Genomic DNA, 25,580 nt, shown 5'->3' with positions numbered 1-25,580 from the left:
ATTGGAGTTGCGTCCTTGTATGTCCTTTGGAGTGGAACAGAGTTGAACTTTACAGTTGAAAACCACAGCTGGAGGGAGATAAACGGCTTCCGACCAGATATACTGTTGACGTGGAAGGAAATAAAGATGGCTGAAGAGACGGTCAAGGATCTCAAGAAGGAGACGACCACGGCGAAGAGCCGCTTCACAAAACAAGCACATTATATTTCAAGGGTAGCAGATGGCATGCTTCAATTGGAGTTAAGAGAGTTTATTAAACTTTCAGACTGTTTCAGTGCAGTGCTTCATGCGAATGATTACTACAGAATTGGACTGGAGGCTGATGGAGAAACAGTTCTTAATGAAAAGCAAGAGGCTGACATCAAAGGCACTGCAAAAGAAGCTGAAACAAAGCTGGCAGAAATAAGAGACATTGTTCAGCCAATCCTATGGTCGGAAGTATGGCAAGTTTGAACTTGGAAGGGCAATCCTTAGAGCTGAAGAGGCAGACGAGGCAGCGAATAATGTACCGGTTGAAGGTGTCTATTTAGATGGCTATGAAGTGCACCTCAATATTTTGGACAAGTGGATAAAAGAGGCCATCTCAACCATGTCCATATGGGAGACTTGGAGCCCTGTGGAATCCAAGGATGAATTGGACAGAAGAGTCGAGGGCCTAACCTCATCCTACAACATGCTTCAATTGAGAAAATCCGAAATTGCCACTCCACGGAGGATGGAAATTGAAAACGCAAGTCCAACAACCGAGGCAGCCTGGGTTCAGGAGGAGACGGAGACTCAGACCGATGACAGAACCGTCATTATAAGAAGAGTGGGCACTCCTGAAGATATGGAGGAGAATTCTACACTGCTCCAGAGGTTGCCAGTGGAGGAGTGGCCTATGGATTCGGCTGGAGAGGATGCTGCCCATGCCGCAGAGAGTGTGGACAAGCTCCAGGAAGGGGTGAGTCAGCAGACAGAAGACCTACTGGCCACTCAGGAAACTCAAAAGAGTGAAGTTCAAGAGGTAAGGCCTCCAAGAAGGAAGCACACTGGCTGGGTCGTGGAGCTGGTGGAGGTGAGAGCATTCATCGGCCTGTCCAGGCTGGTGAGGGTCACTGCCTGGGGTCGAGCTGCCAAGCAGAGGCTGAAGAGGAAGTGCCAGGCCCCAGAACAGGCCCCAGAACAGTCAAAGTGGGAGGCCCCAGAACAGTCGAAGCGGGAGGCCCCAAACTAGTGTCTGGAACCTCCATGTTTGCGTCCTCGCCTGTAGCCTCTGGAACCCCCTCATTGGTGGCTGGAACCGGGTCCATGTTTGCGGCCAGTGTTTCTTCAAACATTGCCAGACATGAGGCACATGTCAGCGGTGCCGGTGGTTTCCGTTGGAGGAACTTTATATTTCTGGCCACCACCGCGTTGTCTTGAAGCATTTGATTAATGCTTCGTTGAAGAAACCCTTGTTGGCGATGCAGTGTGTTGGCGTGTGTCACCACAACACTACCAACATTTTTTTTATTCGGCATTGCAGGTCAGCCTTAGATACCTCCTCATCTTCGAGTTGGTGCATGAGGAGCTCAAATTAATTTTTTTATTTTTTGAAGGTGGTCGTCTGCTTTCATGGTGTTCGTCATGGTGTCGAGTTTGTGGAAAGCCAGTTGCTCAGGTGGGAGGTGTTGAGTCAAAACTCAGAAATGGACCACAAATATGGTCGGCATGACATCCCAGACCTCAAAAAACTACATCTCCCAGAATGCAGCAAGATGGCTGCTCGTTACCTGATTAGGAGCACTTTAAAAGGAATGGAGCTTCAGTCATTCAAGCAAACGCCAGATGCAAAGACAACTCTTGGGTTCTACCTCCAAAGACGCCAATGGTCGGTGATATTGTATTGTTTTATTTACACTTATATATGCACTGCCGTACTGTTTGATGTGGTTAAAATCTGGCTAATTGTGTTTAGTAGCTTCAACTGCTTCAGTCTGAAGTGGGGAAGGAACACATTAACTTACTTGAGAGTTGGATTTCATTATGTTTAAAAGTATCTTTACAAAATAAGACCAAGTTAGAAATGATTAAGAATTTAAAAGACTACTAAAATATGGACCATTCATGTTAAAGGTTTAAAATGCCTTGTTCAATTAGAGCTGATCTACAAGCTTAAGTTCAGCTATTTTCTTTAACTACTTATTCAATTTAAAATGCTAGATGTTTAAAGGTGAAGTAATTTGAAATGTTTAAAATGTTGACTTTAATAAGTTAATTTAAAAGACATTTAATTTAGGCATTCATTGTTTAAGAACACTAATTGTTTAAAGACATTTGATTATTTAAGAATGTTTAAAATCAAGAATGGTTAAAAAGAACCTGTTGGTTTGAAAGGATTATCATTTGTTTGGCAATGTTGTTAATCTTTTGTTTCTTTGTGTTCGAAGGTTTTCAACCTAACTGAAATGACCAGCCAATCACCAATGAAGCCAACACTGAGCGTAAAAGTTGGAAAATAAAAAATCATTGGATTGAGTTGGAAATTGGAGTTGCGTCCGTCCTTGTATGTCCTTTGGAGTTGAACTTTACAAGATCTACCCACTGAAAAAATAAGTGTACCATTGCTGAAAATAGTTTAAATATATAATGTACCTGTAGTGAGAGAGAAACCTATATGATCATACTACTCTCATTGGAGTACCCTACGGTTTAAAATATACTGTAGTGAAATTAACCTCTTTCAACCTGTTCCTGTCCCCATTTAAAAAAGAATAGCGCAAACTGGCGCTCTACAAGCTCACATGACGTCACATATCGTACCCCGTTATTAGCTTGTAGATCGATTTGAGTATATGAACAGAACTGTTACTCCTTTTCTCTGGGGAATGCCAACAAATTAGTCCAGGGCGAAACAAGTGCACAAATTTCACCCACTCTATATCCGGTGTAAATGTGACAATACAGTAGAAGTTGAAATAAACTAGTAGTTTAGTTAGTTGCTGCGAGAGGTCTAGCCAACACCAACTCGGGATTCCTGAATCGCTGCCCTCCACAATTTCCTATCCAACATCAGGTTCTTGAGCTCTGCAGTGTTGTCAGCCAAGCTGTCGCGCCGCAGCATGTTAGCAAAGCAAAGCAAAGTTACTATATTTACCCAGGGTAACTGGACTAAGCATCAGATACTAGTTTACAGCCAGGCCCTGCTCATAGAACATTTCATGGTAGTGGTTCAATGCCTTGCTCAAGGGCACTTCAGCGGTGGTAATTTTAACGTGCCGGTCCGGGGATACGAACTGGCGACCTTCCGGTATCAAGACCGCTCCGCAAACCGTTCGGCCACCGCTGCCACACGTCTACTGTACATAGGTGGTACGCTTCTTTCCCCTCCTGGCTTTGCCCTGGGTTGGCTCCCATTCTCCATATGCAGACTGTGGCCATCTTACCATATAAGTTAATGGCAAGGTGCTACCTAGGTGCAACTTCCAATGGCAGCCCATTCATCCAAACAGAAAAGTCCTATTAGTGCAGGAACCAAAAGCCCAAAAGTTGACTATACCCCTACCCGGGGTAGAACAAATCGGGACATCGTTTTTTCATATTTTTAGGATAATGTCCCCTTCATGAAATGGATTGTCCCGAGTTTTACTTTTACTGCAAAAGTATTGAAATTGATCCATGAAGTTACAATTTACAATTTAGGCATTTAGCAGACGCTCTTAATCCAGTCACCACATGATTGTATTAAACAACGTCAAACTCACCAACATTGCAGCTGCACGGAAAGCTTGAATTATTCTCTTTCTATCCTCAAAGTGTTTGTTTCATAAAAATCCACTGTATACATGTTATGAGCTACTTTGTGTCCTTGCAGGTGATTATTTTTCTAAGTGCTGGAGTTTAGAAGTGCTCGTTAGATATCACTCAACTGACCTGTGTACCACCTGTTTTGAATTAGCACATAATGCAAGAGGCAGCAGGACATTGCTTTACTGAAAACGACTCAAACGAGTGCTTCCAAACTCTGATGGAAACATGGCCGCAGTCTGCAAATGGTCAATAGGGTCAATTTACTTGCCTCAAGTTCTGGGTGTCTGACGCAGTGCCCTGCCAGTCTCATCCTTCTCTCTCTGACTTAGTCCGTAACCCGTGGGTCCCCATAGATGTCCACATTTCTGATGTGGTCCATCCATGTGACACCTAGTGCCATTCGTAGCAGTGAGAAATTTATAAAGAAACCCCATTCAAACCTATTTAGGTTCATCTTACGGTGGACATGTTTGCCTGAAATTAATGTTTCATAGTTTTAGAAATATAATGCTTTCAAATTTGAGAAATTAATAATGGGGCTCAATGGCAGCTCTATGGCACGTCAAAAAATCACTTTCACCTATAACTGCATTCACACATTTTATAATTCAGCTTACTGTGGAGTGTGGAGACAAATGCTGGAACTTTTTACTTTGAAATGATTTGTAGTTTCTGAGTTATTTAACTTAAACGCCCAATGCATTCTCAATGGCAATAGCACAAACTTTGGCATGCTACTAGTCCTACATCAGGGGTGCCCACACATTTATGAAGTGAGATCTACTTTCAAAATGACCAGCTCAACAAGATCTACCCACTGAAAAAATAAGTGTACCATTGCTGAATATAGTTTAACTAGAAAAAGTGCCCTTCTGGGCACAGGTCTCCACCAGGAGGATAGGAGTGTGTGTGAGTGTGAGTAATATAAACATGTTTATTTGGTTTTTTTTGTGTGTGTGTGTGTGTGACGCGACTTGGCCTGTTGTAGCACCACCATGAGGCTGATTTGAAAACTGTCAAGTGGCATTTCTTCCTCAGCCTAGTAGTGGGAATAGGCATGCACAGTTTTACCGCAATCGGACGCTGCGTTTTCGGGCTACTCCAGAAAACTTTAGAAGCCAATCGTAGCCAATCAGGATGGATAATTATGAGAAATCAAACAAATCACATGATCACATGACTATGGAGAGCATGTGTACCAATGTGCGCGAAATTTGGATAAAATCTGAAGGAGTAATATTAGAAAATGTGTTTTACACATGTCGGCCTCCTGGTGGCGCTATAAAGAGCAGATGTGAAAAATTCCAGGCAAAGGTTTTTCCTTGGCCTCTAGGGAGTGTGCATACATGGTTTTACACAGATCGGTGCAGTTATAGGTAAAAACACAAATGGGCCCGTTATAGCGCCACCATGAGGCTGAGTTGAAAATATTCCAGTGGCATTTCTTCCTCGGCCTAGTGGGAATGTGCGTGCAAAATTTCACGGAAATCACACGATCTGTTCATGATTTGCAGCATTTTGTTTGAAACAGAGCACTCTTGCGAACTTTGGAAGCCAATCTTAGCCAATCAGGATGGAGTGTGAAAAATCTGAAAGATCCGTTTCGTTGAATGGCTCTAGAGAGACTGTGTACCAATTTGCGTATTGTTTGGACAAAATCTGTAGGTTTACTGTCAAAACATTTGTTTTGCACAAAGCGGCCTCCTGGTGGCGCTATAACAGGCCAATGTGAAAACTTTGGAGCAGAGGTTCAGCTCTGGCATTCAGGGAGTGTGTGTGCAGAGTATGGCTGCGATCAAGCCAACGGTGCCAGAGATTAGCTGTTCACAGACGGACGGACGGACGGACACACGGACGGACACACGGACGGACGGACACACGGACGGACGGACGGAGTGCAAAACATACTCTCTCCCCATGTCTTCGGCCTGGTGGAGACAAATATATAATGTACCTGGGGGGGCTTTGGAATAGGGAGGGGGGAGAAATTATGACAGGCAGTTTCTGCTATCAAAATATGTCCCCCCGTATTTAACTTAAACGCCCAATGCATTCTCAATGGCAATAGCACAAACTTTGGCATGCTACTAGTCCTACATACTTACACCTAGAAACCCCATTCAAACCTATTTAGGTTCATCTTACGGTGGACATGTTTGCCTGAACAGAAATCTTTGAAATGTTTCATAGTTTTAGAAATATAGTGCTTTCAACTTTGAGAAATTCACAATGGGGCTCAATGGCAGATATTGGCACGTCAAAAAAGCACTTTCACCTAGAAACTCCATTCACACTTTTTTATAATTCAGCTTACTGTGGAGACACATGCTGGAACTTTTTACTTTGAAATGATTTGTAGTTTCTGAGTTATTTAACTTAAACGCCCAATGCATTCTCAATGGCAATAGCACAAACTTTGGCATGCTACTAGTCCTCTCGGCGCCAAACACCTCCCTGCCCAAGATGTTGGGCAGGGAGGTTGATTTATTGAAATATTTATTAACAGTTTGCAGATACAGTACATTTCAAGCACAAACTCAATACAAAGACTGTTAACTGTGAGTGGGCGACCCAATTAAGCATTACACTTGTTTACACTGTTAACTGTGAGTGGGCGACCCAATTAAGCATTACACTTGTTTCCACCTAGTTCAATTCATCAAAAATAGCGAAATGTGTGGCAAATCTGCAAAAAAAAAGAGAGTGGTGGACCCTTGTAGGCCTACTTTGCAAACAAGTGTAATGCTTTATGGTGTCGTCCACAGTTAGCAGTTTTTGTATTGAGTTGTACTTGTGCTTGAATGTACTAAACTGTTATGCGTCAATCAATAAATCAAAGCCACGCCTCCCATAGGCCTATGTAGCCAGGAAACCACACCCCTTTTCTTCTCTACAGGCTTTTCAGAGAAACGAAACTATCGGGACTAGGTGGCCACGGCCTGGTGAGGCGAGGTTACTCGGAACTTCGAGTCGAGTCCGTACTCTTTCTCGGTGCCCAGGCTTTTTTGGGGGTTTGCATTCGGCTCAAGTGAAAATGGCGCAGCTGGGTGTTGATCCGGACCAGGATAGGCTGCTCTGCTGCTGTTCCATCTGTCTGGACCCTCTAAAGGAACCGTAGCCCGTCTCCGGACCCCCCGGGTTGAGCTCCTTTGGACCTACCACGTAGGGTCCGGTCTCACCGGCGTCAAGCGACATGGGATGCCATCTGATTTCCCCTGACTTAGCCCTGTGCTGCGGTGTGGGTGTCACGCTGACATATTCCAAACGAAGCATATGAACGCTATAGGAGACAACGAACCATCTGACCCCCCCCGCGAACGGCTCAGAAGCCGTTAAGTATTTTTAATGTTTGTACGACCGTTTTGCCAGCTCTGAAATTCTCTCTTGTTGACATCCCATTGTACCGCCTCTCGGCATCTCGGTTGGCTAGCAGCGCCTCCCTACGCGCCTCGTAGGCGCAGCTAGCCAACCGAGATGTCAACAAGGAGGGACCGAAGAGAGAATTTCAGAGCTGGCAAAACGGTCGTACAAACATTAAAAATACTTAACGGCTTCTGAGCCGTTCGCGGGGGGGGTCAGATGGTTCGTTGTCTCCTATAGCGTTCATATGCTTCGTTTGGAATATGTCAGCGTGCCACCCACACCGCAGCACAGGGCTAAGTCAGGGGAAATCAGATGGCATCCCATGTCGCTTGACGCCGGTGAGAAGGAACCCTACATAAAGTCATCAAAATGTCAGAAACTTTAACGTAGGGTTCCGAAAGGAGCTAAAGGAACCGGTGACTCTGCCATGTGGACACAGCTACTGCAGAACGTGCATTGAGGGTTGCTGGAACCGGGATGAAGAGACGACTGGAGTCTGCAGCTGCCCTCAGTGCAGGGAGGACTTCACCCCGAGGCCTACTCTGAGGAAAAATAACATGCTGGCCGAGGTGTGTGTATGTGTGTTTATGTAAAAATAACTTGCTGGCTGAGGTGGGGGTGTGTGTGCGTCTGTGTGCGTGCTTCTTTACTTTTTGAGGTACCATTTTTACAATTTTGATTGATGTTGTACTTTACTTGAGTATTTCCCAGTACTTTTACTTCTACACCATACAGCTCAGATCCAAATAGTGTACTTTTACTCCACTCCCTTGTTCAACAACATACAGAGTGCCAGAGCAATCAGCAGTATGGAGTTCACTCCCTTGTTCAACAACATACAGAGTGCCAGAGCAATCAGCAGTATGGAGTTCAAAGGTAGAGCCACAGAGATGAGGTTCATAAAAATGACTCTATATCTATGTCTTCTCTAAATCAAGACAGTAATAAAGAGTTTTCTGAAAAACCGAAAGAATATATTCGATATATATATTCGCAATATATATGTGATTTTCTTTCTTCAAAAATAGCAGATCTACAAGCTCATATCATTTTTCAATAGCTAAAGTATAACATAATGCTTCAAACACCAAAAGGGGTTCCCGCCCAAAATGGGTTTAATGATTCTATCGTCTGCTCACCCCGTGATGTCTTGAATACAGAGTGTTTGTAAAACGGCGGCGAATGGAGAAAACAAAATACAACAAGAAAATACTTGATGAATTGATGTAAAACCGGAGGCCTCAATTATTAACAGCAAAACTATCTTTATAACCTTAATACAGGCTAAATCGTCTCGTGCACGAAAGACGCACACCCCTTGGAGGCGCTCGCATGCGTGTGTGCATGAGCTCAGGTTGTAACCAAGGGGCCAGCGGTGGCCGAACGGTTTGCGGAGCAGTCTTGTTATCGGAAGGTCGCCAGTTCGAATCCCCGGACCGGCACGTTAAAATTACCACCGCTGAAGTGCCCTTAAGCAAGGCATTGAACCCCTACCATGAAATGTTCTATGAGCAGGGTCTGGCTGTAAACGAGCATCTCAAGCTTAGTCCATTCACCCTGGGTAAACAAAGAACTTTGCTTTGCTTTTGCCAGTGAGGCGCTCCAACGTTGAAGCACTGGGCCCTAGTGGTAAGAGGAAGGACTGCAGGCGGACCCGTGCTTTAACACGTCACCCCGGACCTCAAATTAGAGGTCCGGAGGAGGTACTTCCGGCAGTCTTCCGGGTGCTTCAAAACGCCACTGAGCAACTTCATCGAAATGAATAGCTTGGGGGCGGGGCTAGTGCTCCAGTTCGGTCTCTATCCTTTATATACTCTATGGTTGTAACCCACCCGCCACGGGCACACCCAGGTGTGCCCCGTGGTGGTCTAAAACGTTTATTTCCTTCTACTTGTATTCGAGGCTATTCCTATAATTTAATTCCGGGTTGTTTCAGTTTTAGTGACCTTCCCCCGTCCTTTTATTTTGTACTTCCAGGTTGTGGAGAAGCTGATGAATACAGGAGGTCGGCAGTCTTCTTCTGCCTCCGCCGATGTGGTCGACCATGCCGCTGGGCCGGCAGACGTGGCCTGCGACTTCTGCGCTGGAACCAGGCGTCGCAAAGCCCTCGTGTCTTGTCTGACGTGTCTGGCCTCGTACTGCGAGACTCACCTCCAGCCTCACGACACCGTTCCTACGTGGAAGAGGCACACGCTGGTGCCGGCCACTAGCAAACTGCAGGACAGGATGTGCTCCGGTCATGGCAAGCTGATGGAGGTGTACTGTCGCACAGACCAGCGGTGCATCTGCCTGCTGTGCACCGTGGATGAACACAAGGGCCATGACACCGTGTCCGCTGCGGCAGAGAGGACTGACAAACAGGTAGGGCTAGTAGGGGCACACAATCACTTGTTGGCCAAGATATTAGCTAATGTTTCAATTTCAAAGATCGAAGTACAGTCATCATAATAACAAATTTAAAGATTACATATTTTCTTCCCCCCCCCCCCCCCCCCCTGTTAATTTCTGTTAAATTGAGTCTAAACAATGAGCTATGATGTATAAGGTGAAAAGTACTAAATGTTGGCAATATGAACCCAATAAAAAAAAAACGCAGTGAATGATAACCTTTCATAAATTATATTTCATGTCCTGGCTGAAATGTGCTGCTGCAAAAATGGATTCAGGAGAACTTGGTCACTGTTTTCACATTATGAGTGATTCTCTAAAAACCAAACCGTCTCTCTTTCCAATGCTGATTTCTTCCAGAAACATCTGGTGGTGAGTCAGCAAAACGTCCAGCAGAAGATCGGGAAGAGAAAGAAGGAGCTGAAAGACCTGAAACAGGTCATAATGACCCTGAAGGTGAGGCAAAATTATGACAATAGTTCCTGATATTTGGTTCCAGTTTAGTCTAGTGGGAAGAGGGGGGTATCATGCACCCCCCGGAAATATACTTCTAATCAGTGTTTTCTTATTGGAAAAAATGTGCTGAAAATGATGAGCTATGATAAAAAGTTGTCAAAAGGTCCCACCTACCTCAAAACCCCCTTTTTGGTATATGGCTCTGGCGAAATTGTGTAAAGGCAAATATTAATTCACTAAAATTACATAAATAGACATGGAAGTCTGACATTTGTCATGGAGTATCCTGACACATAGGGGTAAGTAGAAGAATAGGATTTGTGGGGTTGCTACCATTATAGTTTTAAATATGACCTACATTATCCCCAGAAAAACAAAAAAAGATGCTGTCCGCTTGACTAATAACAACAAAGATGGTTATTTGCCAACACATTATGGTGAAAATCACTGCCTCACTTGTATATAGAAAACTTCCCATATCCCTAAGCTTCATTTTGAGCCCAAGATAACCTTTCTATCTTGAAAATTACTCTTTCTGTAGCCAAAACTCTGAACTACCGGTATACCTCAAATCGGTGAAAATTGTATATTCAGTCAGTATCAGCTATACATTTGGAATGAATGAATGAATAATTGAGTTTGAACTGACTCCACATTATGGAATATTTCTTACTTAATTTCTTAATAAGCTATGTTAAAAAGTTGGCAAAGTGTCCAATCTACCATTTTTATGCAAATGAGTCACCATTATCAAAACAATCGATGTTTACTATATCTCAGCCAATATTGCACTTAAATGAACAAATAAGGTGTCTATACTTGTTTGTATGTTTTGAGGGTCAAGGATCTCAGTGAAACTATTCTTAAAGTGACCACATGTGCCCGTGGCATGCTGGTGTAAAAATCAGTGCTGCCATTACAATAAAGTCACATTTATACCAAGTAAGAGATGTTTTTATGCTAGCTTTATAATTTAGAATATATATACTGTAGCATAACATCACACACAAAAAACATCCTCAGTATGAACAATACTAGGCGGCAGTATACACACTATAGAATGGCCTGCACTATGCAGTATAAAATACAAACAGTCACACAATCCTATAACAGTATTCCATCATATACACACTCAAAGGCAAAAATTTAAGCAACAGTGACCACCCTATACACTAGCCTGCACCATAAAGAACAAAATGCAGTCACATTAATCAGTCTTCTTCGTCTTCTTGTCCATGGTCTCCAATGACAAGGAGATCAAAGGTTGGTAGGACTGGACCGCAGGACCACACTGGATTTAAAAACCCTTCGGTTTTCAACCATCCCTGCCCTTCATAGGGTTTTGGTTTTTCCACAATAGCTTCATCAGCTCGCTTGTATAAGGCAAAGCAAAGCAAAGCAAAGTTACTATATTTACCCACGGTAACTGGACTAAGCATCAGATACTTGTTTACAGCCAGGCCCTGATCATAGAACATTTCATGGTAGTGGTTCAATGCCTTGCTCAAGGGCACTTCAGCGGTGGTAATTTTAACGTGCCGGGCCGGGGATACGAACTGGCGACCTTCCGGTATCAAGACCGCTCCGCAAACCGTTCGGCCACCGCTGCCACTAAAGGCAACACAGTGGTTCTCTTCAGAGCAGAGTAGCATGGAGGAAGACGAGCCAGGTCAACTTTAGATTTAAGAAGTGAGTTTGTCATTTGCCCCCACCATTGTCTGCAGCAACTTGGCACGGGTGAAGTCCACTGGGGCAGCAGTGGCTCAGGGGTAGAGTGGCCGGATGGTAACCGCAAGGTTGCCATTTCAAACCCTGGCTCCCCCAGAGTTAGTGTCGAAGTGTCCTTGAACAAGACACTGAACCCCTAATTGCTCCTGATGTGCTGGTTGGTGCCTTGCATGGTTTCCGCCGCCATCGGTGTATGAATGTGTTTGAATGGGTGAATGTAATGCACAATCTATGTAAATCGCCTTGGATAAAGGCGCAATATAAATGCACCATTTACCATACTGAAGACTCACAACTCTGTCCATACAGCAGACAGATGAATTGCTGCAACTATACTAATTAAGGATCTGTTCCATATAGACCGATTCAGAAACGGGTCTCATGGTCGTAGGCAACATATTTCCTGTGGACGGAGACGACATAACAGTCGGCTCTTCTACTACATTGAATGGATAGAGTGACCAAATGGAGTGCTGAAACGTTACTCTTTTACCTGCTTTTTAATAACACTAACTTTACAAAGATGCCCAGAACATCAGGATAAACCTGTGTAGTGTATGGCTGCTTCAACAGTGGTGGCAACGTTCAACTTTGGAGAGGAATACGTTGCCTGCGACCATGAGACCCGTTTCTGAATCGGAGATAGTGTAGCACAAGGCACATTTCAAGGACCCCCATAACACTTACGGGTCCATTTGATTCCATTTTGTACGTTCAGAATTGCACACCAGTAAGATGTCAACAGCTCAGTGGCCTTGTAGTCAGAGCGTTCGCCCTGAGACTGGGAGGTCGGGGTTCGATCCCCTGGCCGGGTCATACCAAAGACTCAGTCGGTAAGTCGGACATGTCCCTGCTACATACTAGTGTCATGTCCAGGGGGTGTACTTGTACATCATACTACAGAAACAGGCGATAGGCTTCTGCCCTATGGGCCTCATGGCTACACAAGGCTTACTTACAGGTCCATTTGGTTCCATTTTGTACACTCTAAAGTTACACACCCGTAAGAAGCTCTGGATATCATCAACAGCTCAGTGGCCTTGTAGTTAGAGCGTCCGCCCTGAGACTGGATAGTCAGGGGTTCGATCCCCAGCCGGGGAATACCAAAGGGTTGGATTGGGCTAAGTCCCTGCGACATACTAGTCATGCCAGGGAGTGTACTTGTTAGGCTCCTGTCCCTATGGGTCATATGGCTTGGCTAGGCTCAGAATATGCTATTTAAATTGTGAGTCTTCAGTGAAAGAGTGGTGGGACAGATGACAAACTCATTTCTAAATCTAAAGTTGACCTGGCTCGCCTTCCTACATGCTACTCTGCTTTGAAGAGAGCCACCGTTGCCTTATACAAGCGAGCTGATGAAGCTATGGTGGAAAAAACAAAACCCTATGATGAAGGGCAGGGATTGTTGAAAACCAAATAGTTTTTGAATCCAGTGTGTCCTGTGGTGCAGTCCTATACCAACCTCACTGCTTGATCTCCTTGACACTGGAAAGCATGCACAAGAAGCCGACGAGATAGAGGAATTGATTTAATCTGCGCTGATTTGCACACCAGCATGCCATGGGCACATGTAGTCACTTTAAGAATAGTTTCACTGAGATCCTCAACCCTCAAAACATAGGTCTAGACACCGTATTTGTTCATTTAAGTGCAGTATTGGCTGCGATATAGTGAAAATCGATTGTTTTGATAATGGAGGCACTCATTTGCATAAAAATGGTAGATTGGACACTTTTCCAACTTTTTAACATAGCTTATTCAAGTAAGAAATATTCCATAATGTGGAGTCAGTTCAAACTCAGTCATTCATTAATTTATTCCAAATGTATAGCTGACTGACTGAATATACAATTTTCACCGATTTGAGGTATAGTTCAGAGTTTTGGCTACAGAAAGAGTAATTTTCAAGATAGAAAGGTTATCTTGGGATCGAATTGAAGCTTAGGGATATGGGAAGTTTTCTATATACAAGTGAGGCAGTGACTTTCACCATAATGTGTTGGCAAATAACCATCTTTGTTGTTATTAGTCAAGCGGACAGCATCTTTTTTTGTTTTTCTGGGGATAATGTAGGTCATATTTAAAACTATAATGGTAGCAACCCCCCAAATCCTATTCTTCTACTTACCCCTATGTGTCAGGATACTCCATGACAAATTTCAGACTTCCATGTCTATTTATGTAATTTTAGTGAATTAATATTTGCCTTTACACAATTTCGCCAGAGCCATATACCAAAAAGGGGGTTTTGAGGTAGGTGGGACATTTTGACAACTTTTTATCATAGCTCATCATTTTCAGCACATTTTTTCCAATAAGAAAACACTGATTAGAAGTATATTTCCGGGGGGTGCATGATACCCCCCTCTTCCCACTGTACTAGTTGTACACTCATTTGAATGAAGTCTTGTAGTATTTTACTGTGTTAGCCATGGTTCATGACGCTCGTACTTCACGTCATGGCTTAACTTCCGCCTGTTTTACGCGATCGCTACATTTACATTGTAAACGTGTAAATAAACATTCAGATTTCAAATATAAAGGAAATGTACTGGTACAGCGATTAGCACTGCTGCATCCCGCGTTGTTTAATAAAAGGCATTTTTATACGAGCTGTTTTTTTTGCCATTGGCTTTCAACTACGTGCCCCTATCGGCCGGGAGGAGTGTGGCACTGGGTGTGTTTGATATAGGCGCGCTGACCGCACTGCCAACACAGACCAATAGGCGAGTGCGCTCCCGGTGTGCAACTGTGAATTTCCCAAACAAACCCGTTTGAGAAAAGTAGTCGGGGTGCTCGGATAAAAATGCTTTTTATTAAACAACGCGGGATGCAGCAATGCTAATCGCTGTAGCAGCAAATTTCTAACACCCGTGGCGAGGACTTTATATTTTAAATCGTTTTTCGTGTAAATGTAGCGATCGCGTAAAACTGGCTTCAGTTGCGTCAAGATCGGTAGTATATACAGACGGATATTTCTAGTCAGTAGTTGGTGATCGTTCATGTATTGTTTTCTTGTAGATCACTTATTTTGTGTTCATGTCTCGTTGGGTCAACCAGAGTTCAGCCCAAGCAGCAGTGGACGCCAGTGACAAGATCTTCTCCGAGATGATGGTTTCCATGGAGAGAAGGTCCAGTGAGGTTCAAGAACTGATCAGAGCTCAGGAGAGGACTGCCCTGGCTCAGACCGAGGGCCTCCTGAGGCAGCTGGAGGAGGAGGTAGCCTTGCTGGAGAGGAGACATGCTGAGATGGAGGAGCTGTCCAGCACTGAGGACACCATCCACTTCATTCAGGTTCCACAGAATGCTTACTCTTTCCCCACATCCCTGTCTCTCATTGTCAAATAAAAGCTTAAAATGCCCCCAAAATAACCGTTAAAAAAAAATCACATTTGCGTGAAGCGCCTCAGAGTCACTTTCATTAATTTATTCACTGCCACTATATATACATTACGAGACATGAATGCGGCGTGTTATCGTATAAAACAAAACAAGATATGTTTATATTGGCCACATGACGTCTCGTGTCGTCAATGTTTGTTTAGGGCCCTAAACAAACATTACGTGGCTGCCATATGATGTAATTTCAAAAGCCAGGCATTGGAGGGGCTGGGCTGGCTAGTGCGCCTCAACAAAGGTTCAGATTACATCACAATCACAATGCCATGCCAGTTGTGAGTCTTATTACAGAGTGCCGCAGTCCCGCCCCATTTCATGACTATGCCAGGCCCAGGAAATAATTCCCAATGCATTTTTCCCATAGACATTTTAAAAAGTATTTATTTAAAGACCTTTTAAGCGTCATACAAAGCCAACTCGAGTTGTGACAAATCATGACAATAATTCTATTCTAATTCTATCTTGGACCAAACTAATAATTGCAAAGAAGACAAACAAGAAAAAAAGTTTTGTAACCTGCCGTTTTCTTCTTCTTTCTAATTATTTGTTGTCATGATTTCTCACAACTCGAGTTGGCTTTGTACGAGGCTTAAAAGGTCTTTAAATGAATACTTTTTGAAATGTCTGAGGAAAATGAACGGGGAATCATTTCCTGGGCCCTGGTAGGGGGCGGGACTGCTGCGCTCTATTATATCCAGAGCGGCGCTCTTTAATCCACCTCAAAGGTTTTGCAATTGGCGTCATTGTGGTGCTATAACAGGCCGCTTCACAACTCTTGAATAATTGTAGCTCGTACATGACAGGCTTAAGGGGTGACACACAAACGGGTCACAAACCACATTCAGGGGACATGTTATCCTTGTTCAGATCAATATACTAATCTATTGATTTCTTGGTGTTCTGTTGATCCATCCATTCCTGTCTGTATCTACACACATATGTTTCTGTCTCCAGAGTTTCCAGTCTCTGTCCAGTTCCAGTGGGCCACCAGAGCTCCCCAGGATTGCTGTCCGTCCCGTGCATCCTTACTTCACAGATGTGACAGATGCTGTGTCTGGTCTGAAAGGCCACCTAAACGACATCCTGAGGAAAACCTGGCCGGAGATATCGGCGAGAGGTGAAGATTTTAAATGTTCTGTTTCAGACTTTCAGCCATCATATTTCTGGTAAAAGTGGTCAGAAGGCAATAGCGTAGCTGCCGAAGGGATACTTGTAATCCAATACGTCGTGGCATTGGGCATAGCACCCTATAGACATAATTTGGAAAACTTAATTTAACCATGCATGAGCCTAATCATACATAATCACTAACTCAGTGTGAAACTGGAGTGTAATTTGATGAACACAGACCCAAACCCATAAATCCTAAATGTTCAGATTATATAAACTGTTCAAAATATATAGTTTGAGAAGAACTACCCTAGGGCTGTGTCTGACATTACTTCCTACGGTGTACTTCCTAAGGTGCACTACGGTGCAGTTTACCGTAGTGCACCTTGGTTGGTACTCTGGTTGAAAAACACTATTGTAGACCATTTACATTCTTCTGCAGACTATTCTCCTGGAAAACTACTGTTACTGATTTGTGATTTCTTGTGTCTCTAGTGTCTGCAGTCGATGTTTTCCATCCACCAGAGCCCCAGACCAGAAATGACTTTTTACAATGTGAGTAGATGTTGAATCTGTTTGCTACTGTTTATTTGTGCGTGTGCGTGTGTGCGTGTAAATTGTATATGAAACTGATATTGTATGTGTTCTTCTCACAGATTCCTGTCCACTCTCACTGGATTTGAACACAGTATGCAGCTACATGTCCCTGTCAAATGAGAACAGGGAGGTGACAGCTGGTTTACAAGCACCGGAGCCTTACCCTGACCATCCAGAGAGATTTACCGATATCTGTCAGGTGTTGTGCACGGAGGGTCTGTCTGATCGTTATTACTTGGAAGTGCAGTGGAGTGGCATTAAGGTTTCCATAGCAGTCTCTTACAACGACATAGATAGAAAGGGGATTAAGGCAGGCTTTGGATCCAATGATAAATCCTGGATGGTCCAGTACTCTGGTGAAGGCTGTGTGTTCAAACACAACAATGTTGAGACTATAGTGCCAGGACCTTTTTCCGCCAGAGTGGGGGTGTACCTGGATCACAAGGCAGGCACTGTGTCCTTTTACAGTGTTTCTGACAAAATGTTTCTCATTCATAAAGTTCAAACTAAGTTCACACAGCCACTCTATCCAGGGATATGTCTTCGATATGTTGGCGATAAAGCAGAGGTGTGTAAGACATGGTAGACATGTTTAACTTTAAAGACAACTGATATTCAGTTTAAACCTTTTTGTTTTCTTTATTCGGGATTGGTTTGTTGATGGTCTGTGTCTGTCGTGGAACATTTTCTGTATTGTAGAACCTTCAAAGTTCTTGTATTTTCTTAATTTGAGTACCTCCTGTCCCCAGGGGGTGTGGGGGAAACAAACTGTTAGTGTGACTCGATGGTGTTGGTTCCCTGTTCTACACATTGTCAACTATCTAGAGTAATGTCTTTAGATGGAGACATATGAAGCTGAAGGAAATGCTCTATATACTTTAGCTTATGTGATGTTAAATGACAGAATCAATAATGTCTGAAATCATGTAAAGGGCTGATGTTAGCTCACTCATTTCACTTGTTTTACGCTGACATTCTGTTTTTCATAATACATAAAGCACAGTTGCAGTGGAACGAGGATGCAACCTCTACCAGTGTGTTTTATTCGTAATTTGAACACCTCTAGATATTAAAACAGCCAGGTACTGAGTGGACACTCGTAGTCCAACATTATCATGGCTGTAAGGACATTTGAAGTTTTTAATTTATTAAGGAATAGTGTAAAACATGTATTAATAGCGTGTAGAAATATTAATGTAATGCAGTGGGTTTCAACCATTTTCATATCGAGGTCCATTATTTATTAGGCATTTGAGCCACGGACCACCATTTGATGAGATTTTGCCTCCAAGACCCAAAACTTAAACTTATGTTAAAAGTAGGCTACTATTGTGATTCAGTGGACCATGACAGCTTAAACACAACTCTTCTTTAGTTTCAAAACTCAGAGTCAATAATAGGGCAAAGCAACATCATCACACATCATGTTGTATGTCAAGACTGAAGTAGTCGATCCCAGATAATCCCCCCAATCATCACAAACAACAGGAATATGCAAGAGCGCAGCACAATCAAACAGCTGTCAGTGAGACATAACAGCTACATGTAAAAATCTCTCTCTCTCTTTGTTGGGACGACTTCTCCGGACTTTTGGGGGCGAATTCTCCGGACTTTTCGGGGCGAATTCTCTGCGCGTTGGGGCGACCGCTCTTCCCGTTGGGGCGACCGCTCTTCCCGTTGAGGCGACCGATCTTCGCCGCTTTGGGCGAGTTGGAAAAGGGGCGAGCCGTCTCGTATTCGTCCTACATACTTACACCTAGACACCCCATTCAAACCTATTTAGGTTCATCTTACGGTGGACATGTTTGCCTGAAAAGAAATCTTTGAAATGTTTCATAGTTTTAGAAATATAGTGCTTTCAAATTTGAGAAATTTATAATGGGCCAATGGCAGCTCTATGGCACGTCAAAAATTTACTTTCACCTAGAAACTCTTCACACATTTTATAATTCAGCTTACTGTGGAGACACATGCTATGGAACTTTTTACTTTGAAATGATTTGTAGTTTCGGAGTTATTTAACTTAAACACCCAATGAATTCTCAATGGCAATAGCACAAACTTTGGCATGCTACTAGTACTACATACTTACACCTAAACCCCATTCAAACCTATTTAGGTTGATCTTACGGTGGACATGTTTGCCTTATTTTGCAGTTTTCATTGGAATAAAATATAATTATGTCGCTAGATGGTAGCCAGTTGACCATTTCATAGGGTATGTGAGTTGATTTCAAAATACAGAATAGACAGTTGTGTCGGACTCCTGGTACAGCAGTGGTTCCCAAAGTGGGGTCCGGGGACCCCCAGGGGTCAAGGGAGTTCCAGGGGGGTACCCATGCAGCTAAATTATAGTTTGGAACCAAATGGACCCTTATGGGTCTGTAACTCTGAGAGTGTACAAAATGTTTGTACACTCTCAGAGTTAAATTAACATTGATTTTACAATATAAATTGCGGATCCCAGAGATAGAAATGCCATTAAATGCGGGTCCGTAGACTAAATGACTAATGCATGTCAAACTGGGGGTCCTTGAAATTAAACGGGTTGAGAATCACCTCTAGAGCCGTCAAAATCTTCTCTTATGGGGGTCCCTGGCATATCTTTTCAAATGGGGGGTTTACAGGCTATTCGTGTCAATTTGGGGGTCCTTGACATGAAAAGGTTTGCTGCTGGGAATAGGCCTACTATAGAGACCCACTGACTGACAGGAGCTAAAATTAACATATTACATTACTTGCTTGAGTCATAGAATGTCGGTACAGGTTTAAAAACGGTGGTTATATTCTGATCACCACCAGTCAGTAATATAATAGGGCTGGGTCAATTTCTCATGATTGAATTCTATTTTTCTTTTTCTTGTCATCTGCTGCCACCTTGTGATACAAAAGTAAATTACACTTCCTCATCAAAAACCGTCAAAACTGATATTATGCTTCTTTAATGCGTTTTATTTGTATACCATTGTTCTCTGACCAGTGTGGTGCAAAATCCACATCAGGTCATGTGGATAAGTAATAAATGTACACATTTGTTGAGGTTAAATACAATTTACTGCATAACTATACATGTTTCATGAGGCAGTGATGCTGCGTTTTCATCTTGTCTGTTTTCATTCACGTCACACGTGGTGTCTCTCACAGCATTGGAAAGTAACTAAGTATATTTACTTAAGTGCTGTAATTAAGTACGTACTTTAATTGACCGATTTCCAATACGATCACTTCCACTCCACTACATCTTGGATCAAAATATTGTACTTTTACTTCACTACATTTATTAGAAAATACATCATAGATTTTGATTATTATTAAATATACATTAACCACTTCAGGCATATACATTTCAGTCATTGGAATGTTGAATACTCATGAACATTCTACATGAGTACTTTCTACTTTTGGTACTTTTAGTACATTTTGATACCAATACTTCAGTAGGCCTACTGTTTACTCAAGTACATCCAGAATTGTGTGGTGTCAGGTATTGATACTTTTACTACTTTTACCACTGCAGTTCACAGAAAAATCACTGATGTGCACTCGATTTAAAAATGAAGAATTGTAAAAGGAATATAGGCCTATTAAGAATTAAGCTTATGCTGTTTTATTATTCAAAAATATTAAAATGTAGTGGACGAAACAGGAATTTGCTTGCACAATGCACAGCACAGGGCTGGAGTGGATACACAGTGACATTCAGCCTGTAGGCAGCCAGAATGCTCGTATTCAAGTCCTTTGAAAACAGAATGAAAGGCTGACCAACCAGGCCTTTTCCAGTCAATACCATAGCATCGGTCAAGAGAGAGATAGTATGTAGGTAGGTTTATGTTATTGCATCTGACCAGGACTTACAAAGGTAAGACAACATTGAACTTTTTAAACAAATTTGAAAAACATTTTGAACAAAATAGTCCATTTTACACCGGTGTCCCCACCGTATCTAGCCTGGCTCCAGCCCTGAATCGCTACCATTACAAAAAATGTCTTAATGAAGTGAAACGACTGAGTGTCACTCAGGTCTCAGGCTACACGGTATCCTGACATGAACGAAATCTGTGAGGCGGTTAGTTAGCGCATTCGACTCATCGTCTGCAACTTCACCGCGCAGGTTTGAGTCAAATTAATACATAGTCAAACTTAGGAAGTGTGCGCCGGTTTTCCTATGCGGTTTTCCTCTTCTGCTATCAGCTAAGTAGTACGAAGCTACTCTAGGAGCTATAGTTAGTTATTAAACTTACATTATATAAAGGTGAAGTAGTATGAAATCAGGGTTCGAGGAGAGTGATCGAGTTGAAAAAAGTAGAGCACTGACTGGATCGAACTGAACTGGCACTGAATGAATTGACCTGGCTCGGTCTAAAAATATACATTCGCCAAATTTGAGTTTGACAGGCACAGAATGAATGAATTTGATTGGACAGCAGTGACACTGTAACCCTTCGGTAACCTAGCAGCCTACCATTCAGTCACTGCAGCTGTCAAGCTCTGTATTATAGTAGTGTGAGTGTGCTGGAGGAGGAAAGTTGTTACTTAACTTCTCTTCCACGGTTTGTAATGAAACATTAGATAGATAATGAAAGACACCGTAGAGTCGTAGACCATTTCAGGCGGCGGTAGCAGACAGCAGTAGGTCATATCAGGTTTGTGCTCATTAATTATCTTGACTTACATTAATGACCAACTTCATAGACATTCAATACATTTCACAGTGAACTACAGATAGAATGACTGAATGTTTTTGTTAGATGGGGAATAATCCACCAGCCACGAATAGCCTACTGTTGATCTTCTGTGACAAATAAGTGTACAAATGCATATGTTTAGTGACATTATCTTCTGTTTTTTCCACAGGTAAACCATGGCTGAAGCGGTGGCAAAGGTGGCTAGGAGGATCAATGCGACAGTAGAGGAGGGGACAGATACTTTAGGTAAGTTAAGATCACATTTCCACCACACAATGCCAAAACCCGAGCTGTGGTGGGTGCTTTCTATTCTCATTTTTCACCAGTAGGTGGTGTCGAAGGCTTGGAAACAGTCACCAGGCAGTGCCAGGCTAGCAGTGTACATTACAACCAGTGATGGAAAAAGTACTCACATTGTACTCACATTGATTGACAAGTTTCATATTCATAATGTAGTAAAAATAAATAAATACAAATATTAATAGAGTAAAAGTATTAGCATCAAAATCTACTTTAAAGAACCAACAGTAAAAGTAGTAATGATGTACAATGTCCCATTTCACATGATTTTGTGTGTGTGTGTGTGTGTGTGTGTGTGTGTGTGTGTGTGTGTGTGTGTGTGTGTGTGTGTGTGTGTGTGTGTGTGTGTGTGTGTGTGTGTGTGTGTGTGTGTGTGTGTGTGTGTGTGTGTGTGTGTGTGTGTGTGTGTGTGTGTGCATACATATATATATATATATATATATATATATATGAATTCTTTGAAAATAGGCAATCTACAAACTCACAATGCATAGCAAAGCCAAATTATATATGTTACAGTTACAGTAAAAATGAAAAAACTGTTTTTCTGGCGCGGGAGGCTGTGCCCCCCCCCCCCCCCCGGGCCGCCAGAGTGAAGCGCCTCATCGGGGGCTGAGGTGGCGATTGCTAGCATTGATGCTATGCTTTAACATCCAAGATGGAAGCCAAAAGCGGACGCGCGTCATGGTGGAATAGCCTGAAATCACCGGCACCCAAGCGCCATACCACTTTCGTCACAAACCCGGAAGAGGCGCCTTGACTAGGCGTTTTCTTGACGCCTCTTGACACGAAAGTCTGCTTACACTCTGTGTAGATCCGTCAGACTGTAAGCTGATTGGTTTCTCCCAGTCTGTGTAGATCCGTCAGACTGTAAGCTGATTGGTTTCTCCCACTCTGTGTAGATCTGTCAGACTGCAAGCTGATTGGTTTCTCCCACTCTGTGTAGATCTGTCAGACTGCAAGCTGATTGGTTTCTCCCACTCTGTGTAGATCTGTCAGACTGCAAGCTGATTGGTTTCCCGGACGGCGTGTTCAAGTTGCTGGTGAGTGTGGCAGAGAACATCCGTGTCGTCTCATTGGCCGACAACGAGATGAAGGTGGTTTCCAGCAGAATCTTTGCGACGTTCACCCAGCTGAGAGGTACTGTGTGTGTCAGTGTGAATTTTGACACCAATGTTTTATTTTGTTTAGTCATGGTCTTTTGAATAAAATGTTTAGTTTGTATTTTGGTCAACTGAAACGTTTTCGTTTTAGGCTATATCTACAGTTTGATTTTGTCAACCTTGGCGTCTTTTACACATGCTGAAAATATCCGATCTGCGATGCGTTGTGACACCCGAGCGCAACCAAACATAAAATGACTTAGTAGTAGTCTTTTAGTTCTACTGGATCTCTTCTCCACTAGTCCGTCCCTAACATTTTTTGTGTAGTTTTAATTTGTTGACAAAATTGTCATTATATTAACTTTGTTTTAGTCATCACAGCTTAGTTTTGATTTAGTTTTGATTTGGTTTTTGTCAGTGAAAAAAGGTAGTCGACAAACATTTTTCGTCATAGTTTTAGTCGACGGAATGAACTGCTGTGTGTGTGTGTGTCACCAAATAATTGAGTGGATTATTGGGTGTCACAATAAAAAATGACAGACTTTGTTTGTATGTTTATATTTCTCAAAGGCTTTATAGTTATCATTCTAGGTCTTGCTATAGACAGCCCCCTGTGACTCGTGTTTTGAACCACCTTGCAGAGTTGGACGTACACTGCAACGTTCTCAAAAAGCTCCCTGACGCTGTGGCCGACGCGGAGCATTTGACCAGCATCAATCTGGCCAACAACCGCTTCTCCGTCTTCCCTGAGAAGCTGACCGAAATAAGAACACTGGAGTGCATCAACTTGGAGGGAAACAGCATCACTGGTAAACAATTATACTTTACTGAGTGCATTAGTGCATCACACACACATTCATACACCTTTACATAGATTGCGGAGGAAACCATGCAAGGCACCAACCTGTTCATCGGGAGCAATTAGGGGACTTGCTCAGAGTCTTGCTCAAGGACACTTCGACACTAACACTGGGGGAGCCCGGGATCAAACTGGGAACATCACGGTTCCCTGCCGCACCGGTTATTTAGTTTTAATCTCCCTATGATGTCTCTGGGGGAACATGACATGTACACACCTGCATATAACATGTTCTAAACATCATGTATGTACTGCTTGCTATCACATTGTCTTCTATATAAATATCTACATATAACTTTATTTTATTTGCCCTTCTGCTCGCCTCTCAGTCACGGGATACTACAAAATGATGGAGTGCACATGAAAAAAAGAATGTCACCCACTTCTTTACACCTAGCTGTAAACCTGTGATGTGACAAATGACGTCTGATTCTGAGTCTGTTTCTGATCCACAGAAATCCCAATGGAGAAGTTGCTTGCCATGCCAGCACTGAAATGGATCAACGTGAAGTCAAATCCTTTGGACCAAGATACGCTGACTGCTATGCAGTCCCCTCGCACATTTGACATCTTGTTCTCAAACGATGCCTAAAACGATTCTATGCTGGACATTTGTGTTTACAAACACCCCAGGGACGTGATTGCGTGCAGTGTGCCTTCCTTACGAAATATGTTCTGCCTCACAGCTATAGAATATATACATATAATGCTGTGCCTCCAAACATCCCACTGCTGTCCAAGAACCAGGACTCCAGAGGGCGTGTGAAGAACACATTAACGTTCTCGTACCCATTGTTTGCTCTTGTCTGTCTGAACTGGCAGGAATAGATATTTTCTTTTGGTTCTGCAAGCATTTCTGATCCGGGGCCCATTTTCAGATCATGTTTATGTTGTGTTCCGGCTCGGATCTATGAAACTAATGTAGTATACTTTAAGTAGCTATTTATTTATTTATCGGCATCACAATGCAAACAGTATAACACATGTTCACGGTGTTAAAGAAGAAGATACCACGTCACTTTTAAAACATTTTTAATATCAAACCAGGTCGAGGCCATGTTTATATGAACCTGGCCCGTTTGGCATGCCTTTTATTTATGACTTGACTTTTGATAGTATGACAAATATAAACTACTGGCAATGATACAGACTGTGCATTTTTTTATACAGAAGGTAGAACACTCGTATGTTAATTAATTTTAAATACGTTTACCGTGTATCCTAGTTTCTTTGAAGCCCTAGAAACATTCATGGTAGACTGTTGCGGTGACCTTGGATTTAAGAAAGCAGAATTTACCAACACCTGCACTGGACATTGCAGCCCAAATCATGACACTGCGGTCAGTCACTGCAATTACCGCAGGTCAGTCTACCAGAATGTTTTAGAGGACTTCATGATTCCTTCTGCTGAGGATCTGTATGGAGATGCCAGAAGCACCACAACCTGGTTTGATGCCCATGCCATCACAGTGCATTGAGAATCTATGGGGTATTGTCAAGAGGAAAATGAGGGGCACCAGACCCCAAAACAAAGAAGAGCTGATAGCAAGCATCAAGGAAACCTGGGCTTCCATAACTCCCGAGCAATGCCACAGGCTGATTGCCTTAATGCCACAGCGTATCGAGGCAGTGACGAGGGCAAAGGGACATGTCTTAATGTGGCATTCAGATTAAAACATCCATGCTCTGCAAAAACTGAGGAGTAATACTGTGATTTCTTCACAGTATTCAATTTCTTTTTGAAATTCTGTTTTAGTGGGTTTTACAGCGGATTGGTTTTATGAGCTGGAAGCCAAAATTGTGTAAAGATAAACAAATAAA

The 25,580-nt window shown here is 42.8% G+C and overlaps 2 protein-coding genes across 4 annotated transcripts; both read left to right on the top strand.

Moving 5' to 3' along the window:
* Positions 1-715: 715 nt before the first annotated feature.
* Positions 716-17,841, top strand: LOC306915117 (tripartite motif-containing protein 16-like; the record flags this gene model as incomplete). Its single annotated transcript, XM_079492365.1, has 8 exons — positions 716-1,173; positions 7,511-7,703; positions 9,112-9,495; positions 9,883-9,978; positions 14,767-15,000; positions 16,060-16,222; positions 16,711-16,770; positions 16,872-17,841. 8 exons carry the CDS (start codon positions 716-718, stop codon positions 17,396-17,398), a joined length of 2,115 nt encoding a protein of 704 aa, XP_079348491.1. The 3' UTR covers positions 17,399-17,841.
* Positions 951-25,580, top strand: lrrc20 (leucine rich repeat containing 20). Of its 3 annotated transcripts, none has more exons than XM_079492457.1 (5): positions 951-1,852; positions 21,667-21,743; positions 22,788-22,937; positions 23,542-23,709; positions 24,215-25,580. In XM_079492457.1, exons 2-5 carry the CDS (start codon positions 21,674-21,676, stop codon positions 24,349-24,351), a joined length of 525 nt encoding a protein of 174 aa, XP_079348583.1. In that variant the 5' UTR covers positions 951-1,852; positions 21,667-21,673; the 3' UTR covers positions 24,352-25,580. The 3 variants fall into 3 exon arrangements, with proteins under 3 accessions (XP_079348583.1, XP_079348585.1, XP_079348584.1); XM_079492459.1 differs by lacking the exon at positions 951-1,852 and adding an exon at positions 20,552-20,671; XM_079492458.1 differs by lacking the exon at positions 951-1,852 and adding an exon at positions 20,944-21,455.

The sequence above is a fragment of the Electrona antarctica genome (assembly GCF_951216825.1).
Source record: "Electrona antarctica genome assembly, chromosome: 22".
NCBI lineage: Eukaryota > Metazoa > Chordata > Actinopteri > Myctophiformes > Myctophidae > Electrona > Electrona antarctica.
Note: the sequence above shows the minus strand (reverse complement) of the source record. Positions and strands in the feature narration are given on the sequence as shown.

What these genes read in the sequence shown, in the direction of transcription:
- lrrc20 (XM_079492457.1), top strand. Translation starts at nt 21,674, where the DNA reads ATGGCTGAAGCGGTGGCAAAGGTGGCTAGGAGGATCAATGCGACAGTA. An exon ending in GGAGGGGACAGATACTTTAG is followed by an intron (nt 21,744 to 22,787) that starts GTAAGTTAAGAT and finishes CACTCTGTGTAG; the next exon opens with ATCTGTCAGACTGCAAGCTG. An exon ending in GGAGGGAAACAGCATCACTG is followed by an intron (nt 23,710 to 24,214) that starts GTAAACAATTAT and finishes TCTGATCCACAG; the next exon opens with AAATCCCAATGGAGAAGTTG.